The 24,836-nt window shown below is 42.8% G+C and overlaps 1 protein-coding gene across 1 annotated transcript in view; it reads left to right on the forward strand.

Moving 5' to 3' along the window:
* Positions 1–24,836, forward strand: part of LOC103595339 (ras GTPase-activating-like protein IQGAP2) — a gene marked incomplete at its 3' end in the record, with an annotated part of 150,237 nt that overhangs the window by 71,843 nt on the left and 53,558 nt on the right. The window contains exon 3 of the mRNA XM_008578724.1: positions 17,522–17,678. Within this exon, the coding sequence (XP_008576946.1) occupies positions 17,522–17,678 (157 nt within the window). The remainder of the gene's footprint in view (positions 1–17,521; positions 17,679–24,836) is intronic.

The raw sequence follows: 24,836 nt of genomic DNA on the forward strand, positions 1-24,836 counted from the left end.
CTACCCTCCCATAACACCTAACTTGTTGGGGAAGTAGATGGTACTTCCTAGTAGATGGTACCTGCACTAGAAACTTGCCTTCCCCACAAAGCTGACATCAACCACTCTCCCTTTCCTTGGGGGTTGGGTGGCAGGAGGGACTGTGGTCAGGTAGTAGGACTGGTCGTCTGACCTCTTGGGAAGGCATGGGAGGCAGCGTCTGTCTGTACTTGTGTATGGCTTTCTAAGTAGGGTACTTAGCCCCATTGCCCTCAGCTTTGGGCCTTGCCCATAATTCTGAGAATAAGGAAAAAGCCCCACTCAACAACATCTTCTGTCATTACCTGCCATGCAGTGCCCGGGCTGTTCTTCCTGAGCATCCTCTCCTGCAGTATCAGAGGGAGGACAGGACCAGCTTAATACTTGTTGGTACTTGTGCAAGATGCGAGTGGTAGGCTTAAAACGTATCTCACCTGAGGAAGGTGCTGTAGGGGTCTCCACGCACATCATTTTAATTAGCTTTAGGAACAGGAGGTTCAGGGTTTCCCAGGTTTTCTTCAATTTCAGGGACTTGAAAATATAAAGTTGCGTCCTCTTGAACAGATTGTTTGAGTTGCTGCTTCCTCTTCATACCCACCTAAGAAGTGGGCAAAGTGAACTCTGATGGTTGATGATTAGGTGTGAGTAAGCTGCACCGTGAGTCACTGTTCATTTATTCAGCAGATACGAGAGGGAAAAGGGAAGCCACTGGAAGTCTGTGAGGGAAATGATTAGCCTGATTTGGGGAAAATTAATCTGGCAGTGGCATGTAAACTAGATCATCCAGGAGAGGGGCACTGGAGGTGTGGAGCACTAGGTGGGAGGTAGATGTCCAGACCAGAGGTCAGAGAAGCTGAATACAGGCAGCGGCAGTGGGAGTGGAGAGGAGGGGATGCAGGAGAGAGAAGCTCAGAAACCAATGACTGACGGGACCAAGAACAGGGAATGACACTGCAGTTTCAATCTGGGATCAAGGAAAGGAGAGAGTACCATGAACAGCAGTAGGGGAGTTAGAGAAGACCAATTTGAGGATTGGGAAGATCAGGGCTACCATCAGCCTATAGTGTCTTTTTGAGAAGGAAAAGACATTCCCTTCTCCAGGCACAGGGCCTGGCCACTGGAACACAGGCTGGTCCCCTGGTCTAGGTTCCTGTGCACAGCGTGCCACCTGCACAGCCATACACCATGGCCCCAGGGAAGATTCCCGTACAGCAACAAGGTTTCTGTGGAGCGACTCTTTATCAGGGGCATAGCCAGACTCTAATACCTAAGGGTGGTAGTTGGGGGATGCTTGTTTCCTGTATTGGTTGCTGAAAAAGCTGACACATAAGAAAGGCACCTGCTTTTGTCTACTTTCTCTATGCATATCACTGTTTTTTTCTTTCATTTTTGTTTTTTACTGTAGTAAAATATATACAACATAAAATTTCCCATTTTAATCATTTTTAAGTGTACAGTTCAGTGACATTAAGTACATTCACAATGCTGTACAACTGTCACCAATATCCATTTCCAGGACTTTTTCGTCTTGCAGAACTGAAACTCTGTACTCATTAAACAATAAGTCCCTGTTCCCCCTCCTCTCAGCCCCTGGTATCACCAATCTACTTTCTGTCTCTATGAATTTGCCTATTTTAGGTCCCTCATATAAGTGGAATCATACACTATGTGTCTGGCTTATTTCACTTGACATAATATCTTCAAGGTTCATCCATGTTGTGGCATTCACCAATCTACTTTCTGTCTCTATGAATTTGCCTATTTTAGGTCCCTCATATAAGTGGAATCATATACTATGTGTCTGGCTTATTTCACTTGACATAATATCTTCAAGGTTCATCCATGTTGTGGCATTTACCAGAATTTTATTCATTTTTATGGCTGCATACTTTTCCATCATATGGATATATCACATTTTGTTTATCTGTTCATTTGTTGAAAGACACTGGAGTTGCTTCCACCTCTTGGCTATTGTGTCAGATGCTGCCATGAACATGGGTGTGCAATTACACATCTGAATCCCTGCTTATAATTCTTTTGAGTACTACTTAGGGTGCAGTGTACCATATGGTGTATCACATGCTACTTCTGTGTTTAACTTTTTGAGGAGCCTCCAAACTGTTTGCCACAGCAGCTGCACCATTTTCACATTCCCAGTAGCCGTGCACAAGGGTTTCAATTTCTCCACATCCTCACCAACATTTGTTTCGTTTTTCTTAATAATAGCCATCCTGATGAGTGTGCAGTGATATTTCATTGTGGTTTTGATGTCTCTCTTTTACTTTTACACAGCGTCGTCTAATGTATTTTGTTTGTTTAATCATTAAGGAAGCTCTATTTTTCAGGAGTGTGTTGGGAAGAGCAACTGTTCTTCCTGCAAACCCAGGGCCAACCTGCACCCATCTGAGAACACGCTCATGGAGCACATTTTCACCTCCCTTTGAAATACTATAAAAGTTCAGATGTGTTTCACTGGACATACCAAATGTTTAACTATTTTTCAATTAGTTCTGAGTATTTAAAAATTAGAGTTTGTAAAAATCTGGACATCTCACTTCTCAGGAAATGTCAAAGATCGGGCCAACATGGTCCACGTTCCCACAAGTAGCCCCCATCTGGCTAGCTGTGCTCCTCACCAGCACCTGCCTTGCCCCTGCAGGTGTCTTTTTGCAAACCTGCTAGAGTAGATTTTCCGATGCTAAAGTTAGTCTGGATTTATTCCAATTTATGTAAATAATTTAGGTGAATGGATGTGACTAATACTTCTGCTCTGCCTAGCTACTTAATACCTCCCCTGACACTCTCTCCTGATAAAATCTGAAATCTCCTTGTTATCTATCCTTGCATGCCTCGAGCCCTTGGGAGACAGGTCTTTGCCAACAGATTGGTCCCTGCTGGTTAAAAGTCACTTTAAATTTGTTTCCTCTTACCTGGAACAATGTGAGATTGTGTTTTATATCTGTCCATGAGGCACATATTTTGTCTTTTAGCTCTGCCTTAGGCTGTCTCTGTGGCTCTTCAGTTCGTTGCCACCTAACTCTAAGTCTCTGCTTGTTACTGAGAAGTTATGTTATTGAGCAGTTATGTTGTTGAGAAATATTGCTTTTCACATATGTAAAAACTTTGTTTGTGTGTGACTGTGTGCCCATACATTTAATATTCGGTGTATGTGCTAGAATAATAACATAAAAGTACTTTTCGTTCATGGTCAGGAAATACAGTTAGTAACATCCGCAGATGTTTAGATTGTAGTGGTGGCAACTGGCTGGCTTCCGATCCTGTGTCTCACAGATGATCAGAAGTGGGAGGCAGTGGGCAAGGCAGTCTCGCAGCCATGAACTGGAGGCTGTGTGAAACCCAAGCCAGCCCCGAGCACCCTTGCAGCATGATTTGTTACTGCACAGGGCTGGCTGTACTGTTGCTCAAGCCGTATTTCCTGAAACCTAAGAACGCAGGAGTAGAATAGAGTTCTCTCATAACCAGCTCCTGTTCCCTAAAACCTTCGCATGATTCTCCTTGTGGTTTTCAGCCCGTCTCTCTCTGTGTGGTCGCTAGTGACTTCACTGAAGGTGAGACATTTGAGTGGTCATGAGCCAGTCCTCGATGGTGGCTGAAGGGTGTAAATGTGAGGGCGGGTCTCAGTGCCTCAGGTGGACCTGCCTCCTCACCTGTGCTCTTGGACTCACCTGCCCTCGGGCAGGTTTCTTCTCTGAGCCCTCTCAGTCATTTGTCCAGACAGCCAAGCTGGAAACCTCGCTGTCACTCACGAAGTCAGTCCCGGTGTCTCGTGCTTCCTATCATGGGAGGCTCGTGGGGTGTGTGTGTCTCGGTGTCGTGTTGTTTGTCTCCTGCCTCTCAGCCAGTTTCTGTTTGTGTCCGTCGTTCTTTTCTGGTCTGTCTGCTTCTTCCTAACAGAACAGGGGATTCAGCTGTAGAGTTTGAATTTTGATTTTCTTATTACATAGAGGTTTATTTTCTGGATTCTTCTTGTCCCTTCCGTCTAAAAGCTCCACTTGTCTGTCCTTTTTCCCAAGGTGGGTGGGACAGATTGCTTTTTATTTATGTGGACTTGCATTTCCCCCTGTTGTAAGGGTTTGCCACAGAAAAAAGTTTTCTGTATTTCTGATGTTTATTTCAATACAAAACAATGATGAGACTGTTACACATTTGAAATGGTACTTAATGGTCTGTCTGGAAATTCTCCCTCATCTCGAAGGTTTTCTGAGCCACAGTCCACTGTGGATGGCATTTAGGGTACCCAGTTCTGAGCATGCTGGAGGGCGTGTCCCCCTGCAGGCACCACTTTCCAGCATCCCAGGCAGTGTTCCCCGGCCACCCCTTGTCATCTTTTTCCTGCTCCCACAGCCATTCCACCCCAGCTACTGCTGTTCTCACCAAAGAGCTGGCAGACAGTAAACAAACTGACTTTTAAGAAAAGGACCTTCATTTTAAAATTTTTCAAGTGCCTTATTTGTAAAGGTATAAGGACTCAGGGGCTCCTGCCTTTTCTGCAGCCTGTGATGGCTCACCAAAGAATCTACTTCTCAGAGCCAAGAAGTGTTGAGACACAGGGGTCCCCAGCTAACTTTGGCCCTAGGAAAACATTCTGGGTGGCAGGGCTCTAATTAATTATTTACCTAGGTGTAAAATCAAGGAAGTACAGCTGAGCACAGTAGCAAATGCTGCCACCTTGTGAGCTGCTTGTGGTTGAGTTGGGAGAAAGGGACCAGGGAGGAGAGGTATCCAGCTAAGAGAAAACAGGGTACAGCTTAGAGAGGAGGACTTGGTTGGATTTTTACTGGTTTTGGTATAATTGAACATTTACCTCTTAGGCTTATTTTGTAATATTATACGTGTAGAGTAGGTGGTTGCTTTAAAATTTTTATTTGGTCATGTATTGCACATGGTACAAAAGTTAAAGGGTTCAAAAGAGGGTACACAGTGAAAATTAACTTTTCTTCCTCCCCAGTTCCCTTCCCCAGAGGTAACTACTCTTTCCAGTTTCTTTTGTAGCCTACTGGGAATAATTTCTTTTGTTTGTTTTGTTTTTGGTGGCTGGCCAGTACAGGGATCTGAACCTGCAAGTTTGGTGTTACAAGGCAATTTCTGAATAGTTATATATGAAATAGTCATATAGAAAACTGTATATAGAGATAACTATGTAGAGTTATAACTATAAATATAACCATCTTAAAACCATGCCTGCTCCTACTGTAGGTCCTCAGGTGCAAGGGTGGAGGTGACCACCTCCTCAGAGCATGGTATAAGGTGTCATGGGCACACAGTGGGCACTGGTGTATGTTGGGTCTCCTAAAAGTTATTTCCTTTTATGCCTAGTCCCCTTCCTCCCATAGGCAACCATTCTGATTTGTGTAAAGTATATCATTAAGGTTTGTATGTGTTCTTGGAAAGTATGTCATCTTGTGTAAGTATTTTTAACTTATGCAAATGGTATGGCTATCTCATTCGCTCCTTAGATTTTTCACTAGGCTCTGAAGGTTCCATCCATTTTGCTAGGTATGCATCTTATCTTTGTAGGGCAGAACTGAGATTTTAAAAATGGTTGAAGTAATTGTGGTGGCTTTCACACAAATTTTTCTTTTATCTCAATTTTTGTTTATCACAAACAGTAATTCAAAACAAATTTAGGAAACTCCATTATTTCATCAACCTAATGCATCAACTTTTCTAACTTTTGCGTATGTGGACATACATGATAAAAAGTGCATGTACTGTGTTATCATTTTAATTACTATATCAACTTTTCTCCATTTTGCTAAGTTGTCATTATATTTTTTAATGGCTACATAGTATTTCATCTATATAATACATCATATCTTCATAATCTCTCCTGTCATCAGACTTATAAGTTGTTTATTTTTTAATATCGTGATTAATATTCTCATGCATATAGTTGGTCTCTGTTGTTGCTGACTTTATTTTCTTGTATTATCTAGCCGGAATAGATGCCCAATTGGGGATTATGGAGTCAAAGAGAGAAATTCTTCTATGGTCTGTGATGCAAGTTGCCACATTCTGCCTCTTGCTGTATTCCCAGAAGTGAACATGAGTGTTTATCTTCCACTTAAAACATCCCCGTTTTATTTTTAGTGTATTATACTTAGAGCTGTTGCCATAGGAATTGATCTATTAAGTGTCATGGTGGTCAGCAGAGAAATACGGAACTCCTGGTTCTCTGTCTTCAGAATGAGTCGCAGAGAGTACCATCTGCTACCTGCACTGTGCCTCTCTTCTCTTCAGCCGTCCCTCCTGCACAAGAGCAGCGTGGGTTTAGTCCTCAGTCCTCCTGCCCACCGTGGTTGGGATTGGCAGCAGCCAGGCGGTATGCAGCCCTGTTTCATTCTGGCCTGGGGAGTGCACGAACTGTGAACTGTATGGAACTAGAGACACACATGTAAAAAAAGAATGGTTCTTTGGATAATTCTCCTCTCTCCCCCTCATACATTTCCATGAGGGGCTATTAAAAAGTGGCTTACTGCTTATAAAGATTGTGTGTCGGTGAAGAGGAGGAGGAGAAGGTGGGAGTGGAAAGTGGGAGGCGTTTGTGAGAACATATGTTGGGTTCTTTTCATTCTCCTCTTGGTGACAATGATTGATGGCATCTAGTGAGTCCCCATTTGTCACTTCCTTGGTACAGCTGGTGGGAGTGGGGGGAAATCAATAAGGGCTGGGCAGAGGACATAGCTAGAGGAAGCTGGCACTCTGAAAATGGTAGAAAAATGGCATCTCGCATGGTTAAATTTCTCAGTAGTGCCTTCTCATGTTGTTACTACCTCTTCTGCTGAGAGCTAGTCTCTCTTGAGATTTTAGACTTTAGAGGAATCAGTCTTTACATCTCTTCCTCATTCCCCACCTCCAAGAAAGGGTTAACTTTGAACATTAGGTACCTGTAGTTTAAGGGCAGGAAGAGAAGGAAGGAAATCCATACTGGATACAGGTTTTGCCAATTATGTTTCTTCTGTGTTGAAATATGGCCTGGCTTTAGCTATGGTGTTCTCTTGGTGTTGTAGAATGTCCCTATTTAACAATTCCATATTGACTATTTTTTTGGAAAGTAGAAAAGGACTGTCAAAGGGGAGTCAAGGGCAGGAAGGAATTGTGGCAAATTAGGTAAGTTTACAGTGATCTTATTAAACTTGCTGCTTTCATTTTCCTGCCTACTTTGGGGCAAAGAAATGCTTAAATGTGCTAGAACAGTGATTACTTTGTGGTTAGATCATGTGCACAGTGCAGACAAACCCAGGAAGGAGAATCTGCTTCATCAAGTCTGAAGTTGTTATTTAGGCTAAAATTTATGCGGAAGCCCCAGATAGTAAGTGTTGACGTACCAGGAAACTGTGGCCAAGGACTTTTGTTTCATTCCTCTGTACCCCAGCTCATGGTTATCTTGCAGTACGGAAGGTGCTTTGCACTGCAAATGGGCAAGACAGCTTCATCTCACCTGTAGCAAGTTCTAGGCAAGCCACGTTGACTGAGTCCCATTTTTGAGCTCAGTTATCCAAGGCCCTTTAGCCAGCATGTTTTCCTGCAGGGTGTTGTGCCCCCCAGCACTGTCCACCCAAGAAGCCTTTGGATCTTATTTGCTCAGATATGTGTGTCCAGACTGCTTCATGGAGAACAGTGTGGTGGATCCTTGGAGCATTGCACTTTAACCATATGCCCACTTGTCTACCTCCTTTTTATTTCTTTTTATGAACAATTGTTTCTTGAGCACCTATTGCCTGCTGGGTACCTTTTTACTAGGTGATTCCACATATGGTTATCTGTTTTCATTCTCATGACATCTCTGTGAGGTAGCTGGTGTTGTACCCAATTTTCTGAAAGAGGAAATTGCTGTCCAGAGAGGTTGTTGCACCCCAAGGTCATCATGACTAATAAGTTCCAGAGCCAAGTCTGACGCCAGGTTTTCAGGGACCCAAGGTCTAGTGAACTGTACCCCACAGGCATTACTGAAGGTGACAGCAGCCTCTTCAGCCACTTCCAAAGAGTGTGTTCATGTTCATATTGTATTAGAGCACAAGTACACCTTGCTTTAGGAAAACATAGTTTATGAAGATCTGAACCAGCTTATTTTAGTTTTAGAGAAGGCTTAACTGTGAGTTTCCACTTAAGAAGTGAACATTCCCAGGAAGTGAGCATAAGCCCTGTTCACCGCATTCATCTGAAATGATTTGTCAGAGCAGAGCAGAGTGTGGTGGAGATGTGTGCTGTGGAGGTGACAACCTGGATTTAAATCATAGCTCAGCCACTTACTAGAGCTGTGTCATCTCGAGCAAGTCACTTAACTCCTGAGCCTCTCTTTTCTTCTCCATCAAAGGGGAATAATAATGATCTCATCAGGTTAGTGTGAGAATCCATTCATATAAATGCCAGGTGCCTGCTAAGTGCTAGCCAGTGTGCTAAGTAAATGTGAGCTGCAATTGTTTGTGATTGGCATTATCATAATGGAGGGAGCCCTATTATAGTGGAAACTTGGCTCTCATGAACATGTGCAAATATTTATATAGCCCCTGCTAAATGGCATTTAAGTTTGTAACTCGTGCAAGACAGTAGAGTGTGGTGGGGAGGAGGAAAGGGGAGGAGTGGATTAGCTAAGGGGCTATGATGACTATGATGAGAGAAGTCCTAGTTGACATAATAAAATGCTGGCATGGTTGCTGCCTGAGGAAGTCTATACTGCAGGGGACAGCTAGACAAATAGTGCTGAAGGACAGATGTGAACAGTGATTATATTGGCAGTTGGGCAGCAGGATGGTCCTGGGATATGGCCGTGAGCAGTAAAAGCTACAATAATTACCGCTAAGGGTGCTTACTGTGTGCCAGGCACTGTTCTAGTGCTTTTCTTGCATTAACTCACAACCACCTCCTGAAGCAGTACTGTTATTGTCCGAATCTTCCAGGTTAGGAAACTGAGACTCAGACAAATTCAGTCAGTTACCCAGGGGGTACATAACTAGCAAGCAGCAGAGCTTGGCTTCAGTCTTGGGCATCTGGCTCTAGAGTTTGTGCTTTTAACCATTGTGCTATATGCCTCTCAAGACAGACAGGGTCTTTGCTCTTATGGAGTTTACACTCTAAGTGGGTGAGTCAGTCAAACCAATAAATATGATATAATTTACCAGGTAGTAATAAATGCAGTGAAGAGAAAAAAAATTGTACAAGAGGTTTTAGAGGATAATGGGGGTTGATATTTTAGCTAGTGTATTAGTTTGCTTGGGCTGCCATAAACAAAATACCACACACTGGGTTGCTTAAACAACAGAAATTTACTTTCTCACAGTTCCTGAGGCTGGAAATTCAACATGAAAGTGTCCGCAGGGTTGGTTTTTCCCTTGGCTTGCAGAGGGCTGCCTTTCACTGTGTCCTCACACGGTCTTCCCTCTGTAAGCTTGCAGCCCTGGTGCCTCTCTCTCTCTGTTCCCTAATCTCACCTTCTAATAAGGACGCCAGTCAGATTGGATTAGGGCCCACCTTAATGGCCACATTTTAACTTAATCATCTCTTCAAAGACCCTCTCTCATCTAGTCACATTTTGAGGTACTGGGGGTTAGAACTTCAACATCTGAATTTGGAGGGGACACAATTCTCCCTGTAAGACTCCACCCTCTGCACTCCAAAATTCGTGTTTTTATCACATGCAAAATACATTTACCCACCTCCAACAGCCCAAGCCATAACCCATTGTAGCATCAATTCTAAGTCCAAATCTCATCTAAATCAAGCGTGGGTAAGACTCAAGGTATGATTCATCTTGGGGCAAAAATTCCTCTCCAGCTGTGAACCTGTGAAACCAGACAAGTTATCTGCTTCCAAAATACAGTGATGGGGCAGGCATAGGATAGACATTCCCACTCTAAAAGGGAGAAATTGGAAAGAAGAAAGGGGTCATGGATCCAAAGCAAATCCAGAACTAGCAGCAGAGATTACATTAGATTTTAAGGCTCGAGAATAATCTTTTTTACTTAATGCTTTGTTCTCCAGGCCCAGTGGGGTGGCAGTCTCTCCCCAAGGTCCTGGGTGGCAGTCCTGCTTTCGAGGCCCTGGGTGGTGTCAGCCTGGCTTATTGAGACAGAGACAGCCTCACCCTTGGGCCTGTGCACTTTGGGCATGTTGTGGGAGTGGCAGCTTTAGGAATCATTCTTCCCTTTTCTTAAAGAATAACACATGTTCACAGCCAGAGAGCTCTATTGTCCCATCCTGTAGAATCCCAGAACTCTGATAGTTTTCCTTCAATTTTGACCTGTCTCTGTTCCCTTTAGTCCAAGTGAGCAGTGTTTCTGCTGGTATAACTGCATCTCTGGGCACTGCATCAAAACAGAGTTTGTGTAAAAAAAACACATTTTTTGTTCTTGGCCAGCAGTTCTTCCTTCAGGACATTTATTCCTCAAGCACTGTATGATAGAGACCAAGACATATAGTTGGTGATTTCCCGAATAATAACTCAGATTGCAAATGCCTCAACAGAACAGCTTTCGCGTGTTCTGTGAGGCACAAAGTAGCACAATAGAATGGGTCATTTGTTCCAGAATTTTTGTGGGGTTTTTTGTTTTTGTCTTTTGCAAGAGAGAATGACATTAATTAGTTTTTTGGTTTTTTGGCCTTAAACTAAAATTAGAAAAATTTCTCCTTTCTTTCCCCTTCCTCCTTGTCCCGACTCCCCTGCCCCATTCTCCTTCTTCCGCTCTCACTTGGATCAGATCTTGTACATTTATACATAGAGCTGTTTATGGAAACCACCTCAATTCCAAACACACACACACACACACACACACACACACACACACACACACACACACACACACACACACACACACACACACAGGCTGAAGAACTGTTTAAATGATAAAAAGGGAATTCCTTTTACTTCATTGTGTTTCTCTGTGCCTGGAAAGTTCAGGTTATCCCTGCAGAGAGAAGAGGAAACAAGCAATACTGATAGGAAAGTAGTCCCTGCACCCTGGAAAGGAAGATGAATGAGGTGGTTCTCTAGCAGCCATTAACGTGTTGGTTGGAAATAGCTTCAATGTTTGCTTTGGGATGAGACAGTCACGTAGTGGTGTTGTGGGCCAATAAAAGTAATCAATAGAAGGAACAGGGAAGAAGAAGTAAATGCAAGGGTAGCAGGAGCAGGGGGTGGGGGGCAGACCAATTAAATTCTGGTTTTCATTTCTGTGAATTTTTAGGCTAAATTTGAAGACAGCCTCTTAATGACATTTGAAGTCTCTCTAGCTTGATGCTGTGTATACATACTTTGTATACTAACCATACAGAAATTACAGACATAAAGATTATTGGAACAAGATTAGAGTTTGAAATAAACATGTACAATCAATTGATTTTCAATAAGGTTGCCAAGACAATTCAACAAGTGTAGTCTTCTCAACAGATGGTGCTGGGACAACTGGATGTCCACATGCAAAAGAATGAAGTTGGACCCTCACCTCATACTACATACAAAAAATCGTTCAAAATGGATCAAAGACCTAAATTAAAACTATAACGCTCTTAGAAGAAAACGTATATGTAAATATTTGTGACCTTTGGCTAGGCATTGGTTTTTTGTATGTGACACTAAAAACACAAGCAACAAAAAAAAGAAATCAGTGAAACTTCATCAAGTTAAAAACTTTTGTGTTTCAAAAGATACCATCAAGAAAGTGAAAAGATCCCATAGAATGGAGGAAATATTTTCAAGTCATATATACTAAATATATAAAGAAATCTTATTTTTAATTTTTAATTTTTTTTTTTTTTTTTTTTTTGGTGGCTAACCAGTATAGGGACCCAAACCCTTGACCTTGGTGTGGCGGGGTGGTGTTCTAACCAACTGAACTAACCAGCCAGCCTGTAAAGAACTCTTCTAACTCAAAAATAAAAAGAAATAATCCAACTAAAGCATGAGCAATGGACTTGAATAGACATTTCTCTAAAGATATACAAATGGGGTATAAGCACATGAAAAGATGCACAATCATTAGCCATTAGGGAAGTGAAAATCAAAACCATGATGAGATGCTATTTTGCATCCACTAGGATGGCTGAACCAAAAAGACCGATAAGTGTTTGTGAGGATGTGCAGAGATTAGAATCCTCGTACACTGTTGGGGATGGAAAATGGTGCAGCTGCTTTGGAAAACAGTATGGAAGCCCTAAAAAGGTTAAACATAAATTAGGCTGACAGAACAGTTTTGGAAATAGTTAGAGGTGATGGATACACAGCATTGTGAATGTAATTAATTCTACCAAATTGTATGCTTAAAAATGGTTAAAATGGCAAATCTTACGTTTTGTACATTTTTATCACAATAAAAAAAAAAGATTAAACATAGAGTTACTCTAATACCCAGCAATTTCACTTCTGGATATATACACAAGAGAAATGAGAATATATGTCTGTGCAAAAAGTTGTTCACCAATGTTTATAACAGCAGTATTTGTAACAGCCAAACCGGGGGCAGGGAGGGAACCAGATGTCCGTAAACTGATGAATAGATAAATAAAATGTGATATATCCATACAATGGAATATTGTTCAGCAATAAAAAGGTATGAAGTTCAGATATATCCTACAACATAGAGGAACCTTGAAAACCTTATGCTAAGTAAAAGAGTCAGTCACAAAAGGCCACACATTGTATGATTCCATATGAAATATCCAGAATAGGCATTGTGTAAACAGAAAGTAGATTAGTGGGCTGGGGGTTGGTGGGTAAATGAAGAGTGACTTAATTGGTAAAGGGTTTCTTCTTGGGGGTGGTGAAAATGTTCTAAAATTGATAATGGTGATGGTCTCTCAACCCTGTGAATATACTAAAAACCATTGCATTGTACATCTTAAGAGAGTGAGTGTATGTTGTGTGAGTTCTCTCTCAGTTAAGCTATTAATAAACAACATAATGTCACATTATGTTATTACACTGTCGTATTGAATTCTGCTATAATGTTAGACTTGTGGACTAAACTGAGTGCTCAGAGTTTTAAGTGACCTGTTCCAGTACATACAGCTAGTGATCACAGAGCCAGACTTCCTGAACATCAGGCCAGTTGTCTCAACATTGTGATTGTTAAAGGAAGTTTGACTCCAACATACCATAAATGTCACACTTAGAATTCGTATTGGTTTGGCCAGGTACGATTAGCTCATGTAACTGTTAAGCCTCTGAGGTTGAGGTTGGCAATAGAAGTTTAGTTCTTGCTCATGTAAGGTTCAGTAGTGTAGCGGGGTGGCAGAGGGGTCTATCACACAGTTATTCAGGGGCTCAGGCTGATGAAAGTTCTCAATATTCTCTTTCAAGATTGCCATAGGCTTTAGTATACAGGCAGCAGACAGGGCAGGAGAGAGTGGAGGCTCATCCATGGGAGATTTTCCCAAGCCAGGCCTAGGGGTGGTGCACACCACTTCCCCTCATGTTCTGCAGTCACAGCCCAGCTGCTTGGCCCCACACAGATCTGCGGGACAGGGAACATAGACCCTGGCCTGCAGCCCCCTAGCCTTTGGTTTGAATGATATGATATCTGTGCTTGAAGTTCTCTTTCCTTACACTTAAGAAAAAAAAAAAAAGATCAAAAAGATATTCAGCCCACACAATGGCTGTGCGCTAGTTTAGAGGTTTGCATATCCTGGTTCCTGTTTCATTGTGAGAAACAGTGCTCATTTAGAGCACTTGGTGTTTCATTTAGAGCAGTGCTCAGTACCCAGCCTGCCTGATTATTCTGTCAGCAGTCTACCACCTGTACCAGAAGAGTAGTCTTGTGTTTATTGAGCATATACTACTGACTGATAATCGATAGGAGTTTCCAAGTTGTATATTATTAGGAGAGTCTTTGAAAGCCTTTCTAGGCACTCAGGAGTTCTTGAGGAGGTGACAGCATTTGGGCAGGCTCTAAGCTTCCCATAGCAACCCTCTGTCTTGCTACAGCTCCCACAAAGGCAACCTAGACCACTTACCATGCCTATTGCCAGGTGGGTGACAGAGGGAGTTCTGAGAACAAATGAAACCCCAGGAATGGACTCTACCCTGACAGTGAATACACTATCCTCTGACCTTATACTGGAGCAGTGACAGCATTTGTGACTCTAAACCATGGAACTCTTACTATCACTCTGGAAGTAGCTTGGAGTGTCTTGTTGTCACTTTTTTTTACGCTAGACTGTGAGCCTGGACTGGAGGACTTATTCTTCTGTTTGGCGAGGTTGGAATTTGAGAAGCAGAGACCCTGGCAGCTTTGTCAAGTTCTTTTACTTACTAGTTGTATGGCCTTGGGCTTTTCTGAGCTCCAGAAAAGCTGAGAAATCAATCATCTCAGAAAGTCATTAGAATCTGAGAAAAATATCAGAAAATCACCTGCAAATGGTAATCCTAATAGCACCTTTTCTTTATGGGATGATCAGAAAGATTAAACAATAATCCCATAAAGTATTAAATCCAGGTTCTTGCACAAAATAATGTTTAATAAGTACTAGTTATCATTGATAATAATAGCATCATCTTTTGACTTTCAAGGCAGTAAAAAGCAGATATCTCCATGGATACCTAATGTTGCAAAATGCAACATTTTGTAAGTCTTTGGCAACGTCCTAAAAGATTTTATTTTATTTATTTATTTATTTTTTTTTTTATTTTTATTTTTTTTTAAAAGATGACCGGTAAGGGGATCTTAACCCTTGACTTGGTGTTGTCAGCACCACGCTCAGCCAGTGAGCGAACCGGCCATCCCTATGTGGGATCCGAACCCGGGGCCTTGGTGTTATCAGCACCGCACTCTCCCGAGTGAGCCACGGGCTGGCCCCTTAAAAGATTTTATGATATAACTGTGATGCTTGAAAAATTTTTTCTTAAGCAGTCAGAATCTTTCACTTAATAACCATGTATTGGGTACCCACTATGTGTAAACAAGTTGCCAGGAACAAAGGGATTGTAGAGAAAGAAGAGGTGGCCTTAGCCTTCGAGCAGTTCATAATGTCATGAGTATTAGCCATGGCTATATTTTAAATAGGCTGTAGCTAACTTGACTTTTTGGTATCATCAGTGTTTTAAGCCAATTGCACATATATTCTAATATAGACAAAAATAAGTGTGATTATCTCTTTTTTAAGTTTTAATTAGCCTAAGTCTAAAATATCATATTTCAGAGTTTTTTATTTTAGCATCTTACCTCATGCTCCCAATTGTGAGATATGCCCCCACTCCTGCCACCAACGGTCAATTTACCCCCCACCCCTCACACATATACCTCAATTACCAGGTTGTTATAAAGCATTTATATCTTGTTGTATAAAAAACCAATTTCTTAAAGTTTTTCAAGATATTTGAAAACAGATTTTGTTTTAATATGAAATAGCTTTAATGTTCTAATTAGTTTATTTAGATTAGAAACTTAGTTTAGTGTGTTGGCTCTTAACTTGGCTGGATTATTTTAGAAGCAGTGTTGTTATTGATTTCTTACTTTAAAAAAAATTTAGCTTTCAAAAAGTCCGTGGCACTCTTACTTCAGTTTATTTGAAGCAAGGCTCATATAAACCAAATATCCCTCACTGACCTTGCACATGATCTGTGAAAAGCCAAGTTCATCGTCCTCTCTGAGTTCTGCTTCTGAGAGCTTCTGTCATATCATGAGCCTGTCCCTGGCTGGTGATGTTTCTCTCCTTCAACCCCCTTTTGTAAGCTGTCACCAAGTCCTGTTACTGTTTCCTTGAAACGTCTCTTGGTTTCCTCCCTTGCTATTTCTTCTGACTAATCCAGTCTCTCAGCACCTCACAATGGGAAAGGCCTGATGGAAAACTGTCTCTGAGGCATCCATCATACCAGATAAATTTTCTCTAATTACCACTGTCAGCATGTCACTCCTCTTCTGTGAAGCTGCCAGGAGCTCCCTGCTTCCTGTGGCAACAAATATCAATGCATCTCCTTACATGCTAGCTCGTCCGGAGCCCTGCTTCACTGTGTGTGCCCAGTGTCATTTCTCTTTCCTCCCCATGGGCCCCAAAGGCCTCACATCTTCTCTCGGTTTTCTGCACGTGTCAGCCATGTATCTTTTATGCCTTTAGTTTTCCCTGCTCCCCAGCTTCCATTTCTCTCCTTGCCTTTCCAAGTAGTTCATTCCTCTAGACCAAGTTCAGGTCCTACCACATTTGCAGTGTCTTCCTTGATCATTCCAGTGATAACCCGCTGATCCCACTTGAGTCCCAAACTTTTCCTTTTTATGCCTCACCAGGCAGCACTGGACAGAACAGCCTCTCTTATATGGTTCTCTGGTTTTTCTTTGGAATTGCGTTGCCTTCTCAACTGTATTTAATGCTCTTCAAAAGCGGGGCTTATGTTATATTTTTCTCATATCCTTCATTTTTATACTGCCTTCTAAGTAGTCAGTAATTACTCCTTACCTATTAGGGGCTTGTTGAGCATTTAAAAAATGTTGAATAGAGCTATAAGCAGTGGAGACATTTCACGGTGTTTGCAGCTTGAATCAGAAACAGTTATTAACATTGCAGCGCAGTGCTCTACAGTCTTCCAAACGTTGACAGGATCAGTTGCTGTTGTGCTGATCTGTACAGGTATGGTGCTCACACTAATCTTTTGATTTGTTTGTGGATCAGAGGCTGGGTGGCAGGGAGTTGGGGGGCTCCGCCACTGAGAACTGCACACCTCCCTCTTGGATCTTACAGTAGGTACTCGTTACTGGAGAAGGGACAGGAATTGCGTTATCTTGTAACTCTGGCAGATTCTTGGCACACAAGGGTGAAATGTGAACTGGCCTGGTGCTTTTCCCACTGTGTATCCTTGAGCTAGTAATGACCTTGGTGCTCTCTTTTCTATGATACTGGCACGGTGTCCTAAGATTTTATCTGTTCTATCTAAAATATTTTTTCAGAACCAAGTAAGTACTATATCTTCCCAAAAAGGTAAATGTGTTGTACAAGCTCCTGGTGTTAGAAAAAGGAGTGTGTATTATTTAAAGAAGACCGTGTCTGTTTTCTGAATTTCTGATGTCCCTTTTCCATGCCTTTCTACCTTTCCTGATAGTCGTTTTTGGACTGAGGCCACTGCAGATTTTGCAGTCCTTTGGACTACACTCTCCCCAAGGCACAACCCCTACAAGAATTGCCTCTGTTAAGGGCTCGTAAACTTAGAATTATTTTTTCTTTAATGTCAGCAAGATTAATTCCACCCATACAAAATGGTTTGGTTTTTTCCCTCTTTGGCACAAAAGAGAGTTGGCAGAGACTCAGATGAAGGTGAAGTTGACAAGCTCTGGCATGGCAGTGAGTTCAGTTCCTCTGGGCTTTTATTCCCCCGTGTTCATCTCATGTTCTGAGTCCTTGTCCCACCCAGAAAGTCCTCACTTTCTACCAGTGACACCTAAACATGTTTCAGATCCTGTTCCCTTTGTCTTCAACACACACGGTGAAATGTTTCATGTCTTTATTTACAGAAAGTTACCCATCTGGAGTCACAGTAAGTTTTTTTTTTTAATCCTTTTAGGTGGATGGAAGTCTGCTTAGTTGAAGAATTGCCACCAACCACTGAACTGGAAGAAGGGCTCCGGAACGGAGTTTACCTTGCAAAGTTAGCCAAGTTCTTTGCCCCGAAAATGGTATCAGAGAAAAAGATCTATGATGTGGAACAAACACGTTATAAGGTAATTGAAATCTCATTGCTTTTGGCTTCCAGCTTAAAGTGAAAGTTTGGTATTTCATTTCCTTTCCCTTCTTTTACTCTTAGTGTTTCTATAAGGATTTTGTGGGAGGAGGGATGTCTTTGGTCTTTGGGCCTGTTAATAATCATTCTTGAGGCAGCAGCAGTTTTAAAAAGCAAAATACTTCTATTTCTGTGCTGAAGCTGAGAGACCTCTGATTTGTGGGGCTTCGCAACGCTCCCCCCACCCCCTTATTTCTTCGTGGAGGTCATTTGTAACTTTATTAGTGCCAGTAAATGTGAGAGTGGGGCACACTACCCCTCCTTTTTCCACCACTGACACAGTTTATTATCCCCCATGTTCTCATGTAGGAATAAGGGACCCAGCTGGGACTTGAACTTGTGGCCCTGAAGAGTTAGGGCCCATGTGACAAAATGAGTAGTAATGTTGAATGATCAGGTAGGAATTCTTTTCCATTTGGTGTTTAAAACAGAATAAGACTAGGCTTTTTATATGCAACTAGTTTTAAGAACTGTTCTACGGCTAATTTGGGAAGGACCAGGAAATAAAAAGCTGTCATGGCCCTTTTAGAAAAACCATTATTTAAATTTGGAAGGAGCAAGGGGGAGCAAACAAAATCACAACAAACACCAATCTTATGTTAATAATAAAAAAAAAAGTACTGATCTTTTAGGGACACATATTGAAGTATTTACAGATAAAATGATACATCTAGGATTTGCTTCACAATAATTGGAGAGAGTGGGTAGATGATACAAAACTGGCCACAAGTTCGTAATCGTTGAGGCTGGATGATGGGTACGTAGGAGTTCATTATGCTCTTCTGTCTACTTTCTTTTTTTTTTTTTTAAAAGATGACCGGTAAGGGGATCTTAACCCTTGACTTGGTGTTGTCAGCACCACGCTCAGCCAGTGAGCTAACCGGCCATCCCTATATAGGATCCGAACCCGTGGCCTTGGTGTTGTCAGCACCGCACTCTCCCGAGTGAGCCACGGGGCCGGCCCCAATTTTTTTTTTTTTTCCCTTTTTGTCTTTTTTCCGTGTCCGGCAACGGATCGCAACCCTCAGTGTCGCCCCCGTACCGGACTAGGACCGGCAACGGGATCGCAACCCTCGGTGCTGCTCCCGCGCCTCGCTCAGCCAGTGAGCGGGAACCTGTCTGTATGTGGGATCCGAACCCTCGGAGGGAGCGCCGCCGCGCTTCCCAAGCAGCGCACTATAGCAGTGCACCACCGGGCCAGCCCAATTCTGTCTACTTTCTTATGTTTGAAATTTTTCATTAGAAAGTAAAAGAGGACAAATTAAACACCAACCTAAAAGCCTTCTCCTTTAGAAATGTATCTTCAAAAGGGATATTTAGGAGTACGTGATCTCTTATTTACTATGGGCCAAGGTTTCTAAAGCTGCTTTGAAACTTGATTTTTCAGTTTTTTTAATGTATTGAGTTCTTCATATTAATATTTTTTATCTGCAGATTTTCAAGTATCCATAAAAGTCATTTCTCCTGTAATTAAACTTATTTCCCTTCCAATTGTAGGGACAATGTTCAGTACGTGAGTACTTCAGAAAGTTCATGGAAAGATTTGTATTATCTTTTAATACCATTTTTTCATGAACTTTTTGAAGTACGCTTGTATAGTTGAAAATGGAATGATTTTTTATTCATTGCATGATTCACTCTACCCCTCAGTTCTTCGGATACAATACATTTTAAAACTATGTGTATTGATTCAGATCAGATGTTTGAATAATCATAAAGGCTAGCAGTAGACAAGATCACTTGACAAATCTCTTTTGGGTCTGTTTTCATTATCTAGTCAAAAAGGTAAGTGAGCAAAGTTTTTGCCTTGAGTAATATTTTGAATAAAAGTGTTTGCATTTGTTAAAATAAGTTTGAGTTTATGAAATCATGTGCTTCACCCAAGAGTTCCCCAGAGCTCATTCAAGCCTTTTATAATACTTTAATACAACAGTGTCTTAGCCAGCCAACATTAAAGTTCTTAAAAATCTTTTTCAGAAATATTTTTAGAAATTCAGAGAAACACAGAAAAGAACCATCTGTATCTCCCCTCCACAGAAAAAAACATCTGTCCACATTGTAGACTATGGTTTTTCTTTTTTTCATTACTTTCATTATGGTTACTATCAAGATCTGGCTCTGTTAGTACTGACACCCCTGTAGATTTGATGAGAGAGTGAAAGTGTAGTTGGACTAGGCTCCAGCCTGCACCGAAAGGGAATGTGGTTGTTTTCTTTTGGCTTATGGACTGTGAGAATCAGACTGGAAAGACAGACGCCCCATGGAAGTGAGCCTTAGAGCAGAGTATGGGCTGATTCTTTTCTCTTCCTGGCACATCATGTACCTTAAATATAGGCATCTTTTTGCAGATCAGCTCATGGAGTTGATCAGCTCATGGAGACCCTCATTAAATTGCCTCATGGCAAATTAAACAAGTACCTTCTCTTCCTGGCATCAGAGATCCTTCTATGTAAACAGATGGCAACTTCTCCTTGGGTTGGGGACAAGGGAAAATAATATTTTCAGTCTCTCATTATGAAATAAAGTACCTGCAGGGCCTAGGCAGGTGAGGACATCCCTGGGTGAAACACCACGAGAGAGGCAAGTGTTCTGTTTCACTGTCTCCCACCCAGCCAGGCCCCTGGTAAACCCCATTGTGCAGAAGAGATGCTGGGAGGGGGCAGGCAGAAGGGAGTAGCAGGAGGAGGGAGCTGTTGCCACTGTGGGGTAGGAGCCCCACCATGCTGCTGTGCTAGAAGAAAAAACACAGGACAATTGGAAACTACCCCTCTCTGAATTCACTGGAGAAAAGACATTTTTCTTTTTTTTCTTTGATTAAATTCCTGAAAGTGCCTAGTGTTCTTGATGGAAATTTTTAGTGATTTGCCACGTAATCATCCAATTTTATTTTAAGGCCTTTTTGTTGCTTATACCAAAGTGAAAGGAGACATATATTGATGAATAGACAACTCAACTTCCTGTTCTCGTGTTCTCCAGGACTGATGCCCATCACGTGGTCCTTTCCAGGGGGGACTAAATCATGGGACTAAGACAGGTTTGTGGAGGGATAAGGGAATGCTCACTAACCCAGTCCCCACCCAATGATGTGCCACCTGGAAATCATGAACTCAGTGAAGGTGGGCTCTCGCTGCCAGGTCTGCCTGACTGCAGCTGTAAAATATGGCCCATCTGCTAGGCATAGTGTCCCCTAGGCAAGGCAATGTCCCTGAGCCCTGAAGGACTTGGCATTGACAGCTTTGACAGCCTCCAGTTAGGCAGACAAGAGTTTGCATGCTGTCCCATTCTCTGTATGTATCTGCAGCTTATCTACCACCCTGGCCCCTCATTAATTTAGGGTTAAAAAAATGTCCTAGGTATGAATGTTAAACCTTTCAGTCATGAGTCATCTTTCCATGGCCACTTCCACCCCAGGTCTGTCTGAGTTATGCAACCATGCTGTGTGTGTGCTGAGGCACCTGACACTGTCTCTCTTGGACACACCCAGTGTATTATAAAGATTGTCTGGTCATGAAGGCAGGAACAATGTGCCTTCTCTGCCGTATCCTCAATGAATGGTGCAGAGTCTGGTCCATGGTAGGTGCTTGGGAAATAGCTGTTGGGTAAAGGACTGAATGACAGTAGTTTCAGTTAAGCCAAAAGCCTCCAATCCTTTTCTTGTCTTCCATGCTTTATTCAGTATTTATTCAAGGAGCTTAGAGTCTGGCACTCTTCCTCAATATACGATGCTCAAACCTCCTGCAGAACCACCTGATGGGTATGCGTAAAATTGGACTCGTGGGCCCCACCCCAGACTAGTGAGTCAGGCAGAATCTCCAGGCCTGGGACTCAGGCAGCTGTACTCTTAATAAGTCACCCAAGGGTGATTCTTTTCCTGTGTATTATTGAGGTTTGAGAACGATTGCTCTAATAGACAGGTAAACACTAATGTCATATGGTTGTAGGAGAAGCAGAAAAAGTTATACCATGATAGAAATACATACAGGGTAAAATTCATTCACCTATACAGTGCTTATTAGCACCTACTGTGTGTCAGGCACTGCTGGAGGCACTGCGGCAAAATGTGAGCTGTGAAAGCCAGTGTTGTGGACAGGTAGCAGCAGGCAGGAGAGGGGCTGCTCTGAGGAGAAGTTTCCCGAGGCTGGAAGGATGTGAGGAAAGTCACGCAGGTGAGAGCCAGCGGTGAGAGAGAGAGCAGTCCAGAGAGAGGGAGCCATTTGTGAGAGACTCAGAAGAACTTGGCCGGAACTGAGTGGCTGAGAGACTGCCATGAGGGAGGCAGGATGCAAGCAGAGGTGAAGTCCTGCGGTCACACAGGCCCCACGGAGGATCTGGGCTTTCACGCGAAGTGCAGGGGAGTCATTGAAGCGTTACCCAGAGGCATCGTGGTGCAGTGTGGTACAATCTGTGCTTTAGAAAGATCTGTTGCTGCTCCTAAGTGGGAGGGAGGACAAGGGTGGAGGGAGTCCAGTGAGTGGAAAATTCGGTCCAGGTGGCAGTGGCAGTGGCCTGCATACACAAGAAGTGAGTGGCTTCCAGCAGGAAAATGAAGGGCGGATCCTGGATGGGAGTTGGAAACGGGTGGAGGGCGGGGAAGGGAAGACAGCCAGGGGACAGTAGGAGACACCCAGGAGAGATTGATTGGAGGTTCTCCAAGAGAAGGAGATGGCGAAGAGGCTGGAAGCTTCCCTCGGTGGGGCCAGGCGGGCAGGGGTTGAAAGATTAGTGGGCGTTCCAGGCTGACTGGGATGGGCAAGAGAAAGGAGGGGCGTTCAGCCTGACAAGGCTCAAAGATAAAAAAAAGAGTTCCCCCAACAGAGCCTGGGTCGTTGTAGGCTTATAATAGATGCTTGTTGAATATTTAGGTGAGCCTTAGACAGTGGTTAGCAGTGTGAGCTGTGACTCAAACAAAGGACCTCAGAGTTGAGCTTCACCACTGACTTTGCCTCTCTGAGCCTCAGGTTACTCGCCTGTAAAGTGGGGATAATAACAACAGTATCTGCCTTTGTAGAGAGATTGTGAGGAACAAATGGGATCCGCCATGCAAGGCACCTGGCACAGTGTCTGGTAGATGTATGTGCTTGATGAACGGTGCGGGCAGTGCTTGTTCTGAGGCTCTGTGAGCAGTAAAGTGAACAGAGTGTTTGGACTTGGAGACCAGGTCCTGCAAGGGAGTCTCTCCGCAAGGGAGTTCTAACCCTAAGCCAAACAAGTTAGGTCAACTCGAGTGTCTTAAATACTTCTACCCTCAGTTTTCTCATCTACAAAATAAACAAATTAGGATTGCTGTTGGTTTCTTTTTTTTTTTTTCCCTTTTTGTCTTTTTTTTCGTGTCCAGCAACGGACCGCAACCCTCAGTGTCGTGCCCGTACCGGACCGGGACCGGCAATGGGATCGCAACCCTCGGTGCTGCGCCCGCCCCTCGCTCAGCCAGTGAGTGGGAACTGGTCTGTATGTGGAATCCGAACCCTCAGCAGGAGCGCCGCCACGCCCCCAAGTGGCGCACTGTAGCAGTGCGCCACCGGGCCGGCCCTTGCTGTTGGTTTCTAAGCTGCCCCATAGTTCCAAAATGCTCTAAAGGCAGGAGGTTAGCACCTAAGGAAGGCTTACATCATTCCTCATCTATGCAGTTTAAACTAGATGAACCTTGTTTGCTGGTGTTGTAATAAATAGCTTAGCAGCAGCATATACTTGCTGAAAGAAATTAGGTGGATGGACAAAAGCAGCCCATGGCTAAATATGACTGTAGACGTGCCACTTAGTCTACTATTAATATGTAGGACTGGTAAAAAAAATAGACTCATGAAAAATAATTATAATGGACAGAGTATTTTGAGCCTGTTTAGATGACTGTTTTTGTTCTAATTAAAGCGAATCCAGTAGGTTGAAGATGTTATTGCTGCAATTTGCTCACGGAAGAGTACCTTTTAAATATGTAAATGTGGACCACGGGGTTCTGAAGTCAGCATTTCTCAGGTGTTTCAAATGGATGAAGGATTTGAAATCTGTCATTTCATTTGCTGTAGAAATATGACCAAGATAACCACTTTCCTTCAGTACCTCTTACAGGAAGCACTAAGCCTTTTTTTTTTCAACTTGAAGCTGAATAAAAGTTTCAAGTCTAGTCTTGTAGGGTAATGATTACAATAGCTAACATCTACTGCATTTATAGGTGTTCTCTGCAACTAAATACTATCTGTACATTCTTAATTTAACTTCTGCAACTCAAGCTTTTTATGGCTGAGGAACCAAAGTTCAGAGAGATTTGTAACTTTCCTGAGATTATTTAGCTAACAAGACCGCTAAATAGATGTCCTTGTTACATGACTTGGGATTGTTGAAGCCCACCAGCCAAAGACCCCAGAAACCCACCTATGGTCAAACAAAATTAGGTTTATTTAACTTATTGGAGCAAAAAAAAAGCATGCCCATGGAGCCCCAGGGAAGAGAAGCAGCAGGCCTAGCATAGATTTGGGCTTGTGCCAAGTGGCTCTAATAAGGATTTAGGGAAGCAAGGACCTGTTTTCTTTTGGGTGTTGTCAGGAAGTAGGATCTATTTGGTGTCTTGGTAATTTTTATCTATGAGGTGGGAAGATTGAATGAGGACTAGATTGTCATCAGTAAAGAAACTGGAGTAGTTCATATGAGTTGGAAGAGGGGGATATTTAATTATTCTGTGGTGCAGAAGGTCCTCATCTCTGTCTTGGTTTAGACTTGATGGCAGACTGCTTCTGCCTTGATCCTCCATGGTCACAGAGTGGTCTTGTCTGAGAAGTGCTTGTGTTCTTCAGAAGATATCTATGCCAATCTATGCCACTCAAACACTTATGACCTGGCTGTTAACTCTTCTCTCTCTCTCTCTCTCTCCCTCCCCATCTCTCCATCTCCCCCTCTTCCTCTCCCTCTCTCCCTCTCTCCCTCTCCCCCTCTCCCTCCCTCCCTCCCTCCCTCTCTCCCTCTCTCCTTCCCTCCCTCCCTCTTTCTCTCCCCTTCCCTTTCTCTCTCTCTCCCTTTCTCTCTCTCTCCCCTTCCCTTTCTCTCTCTCTCCCCTTCCCTTTCTCTCTCTCTCCCCTTCCCTCTCTCTCTCCCTCTCTCCCTCTCT

Source organism: Galeopterus variegatus, unplaced genomic scaffold (genome assembly GCF_000696425.1).
Source record: "Galeopterus variegatus unplaced genomic scaffold, G_variegatus-3.0.2 Scaffold1749, whole genome shotgun sequence".
In the NCBI taxonomy this organism is placed as follows: domain Eukaryota; kingdom Metazoa; phylum Chordata; class Mammalia; order Dermoptera; family Cynocephalidae; genus Galeopterus; species Galeopterus variegatus.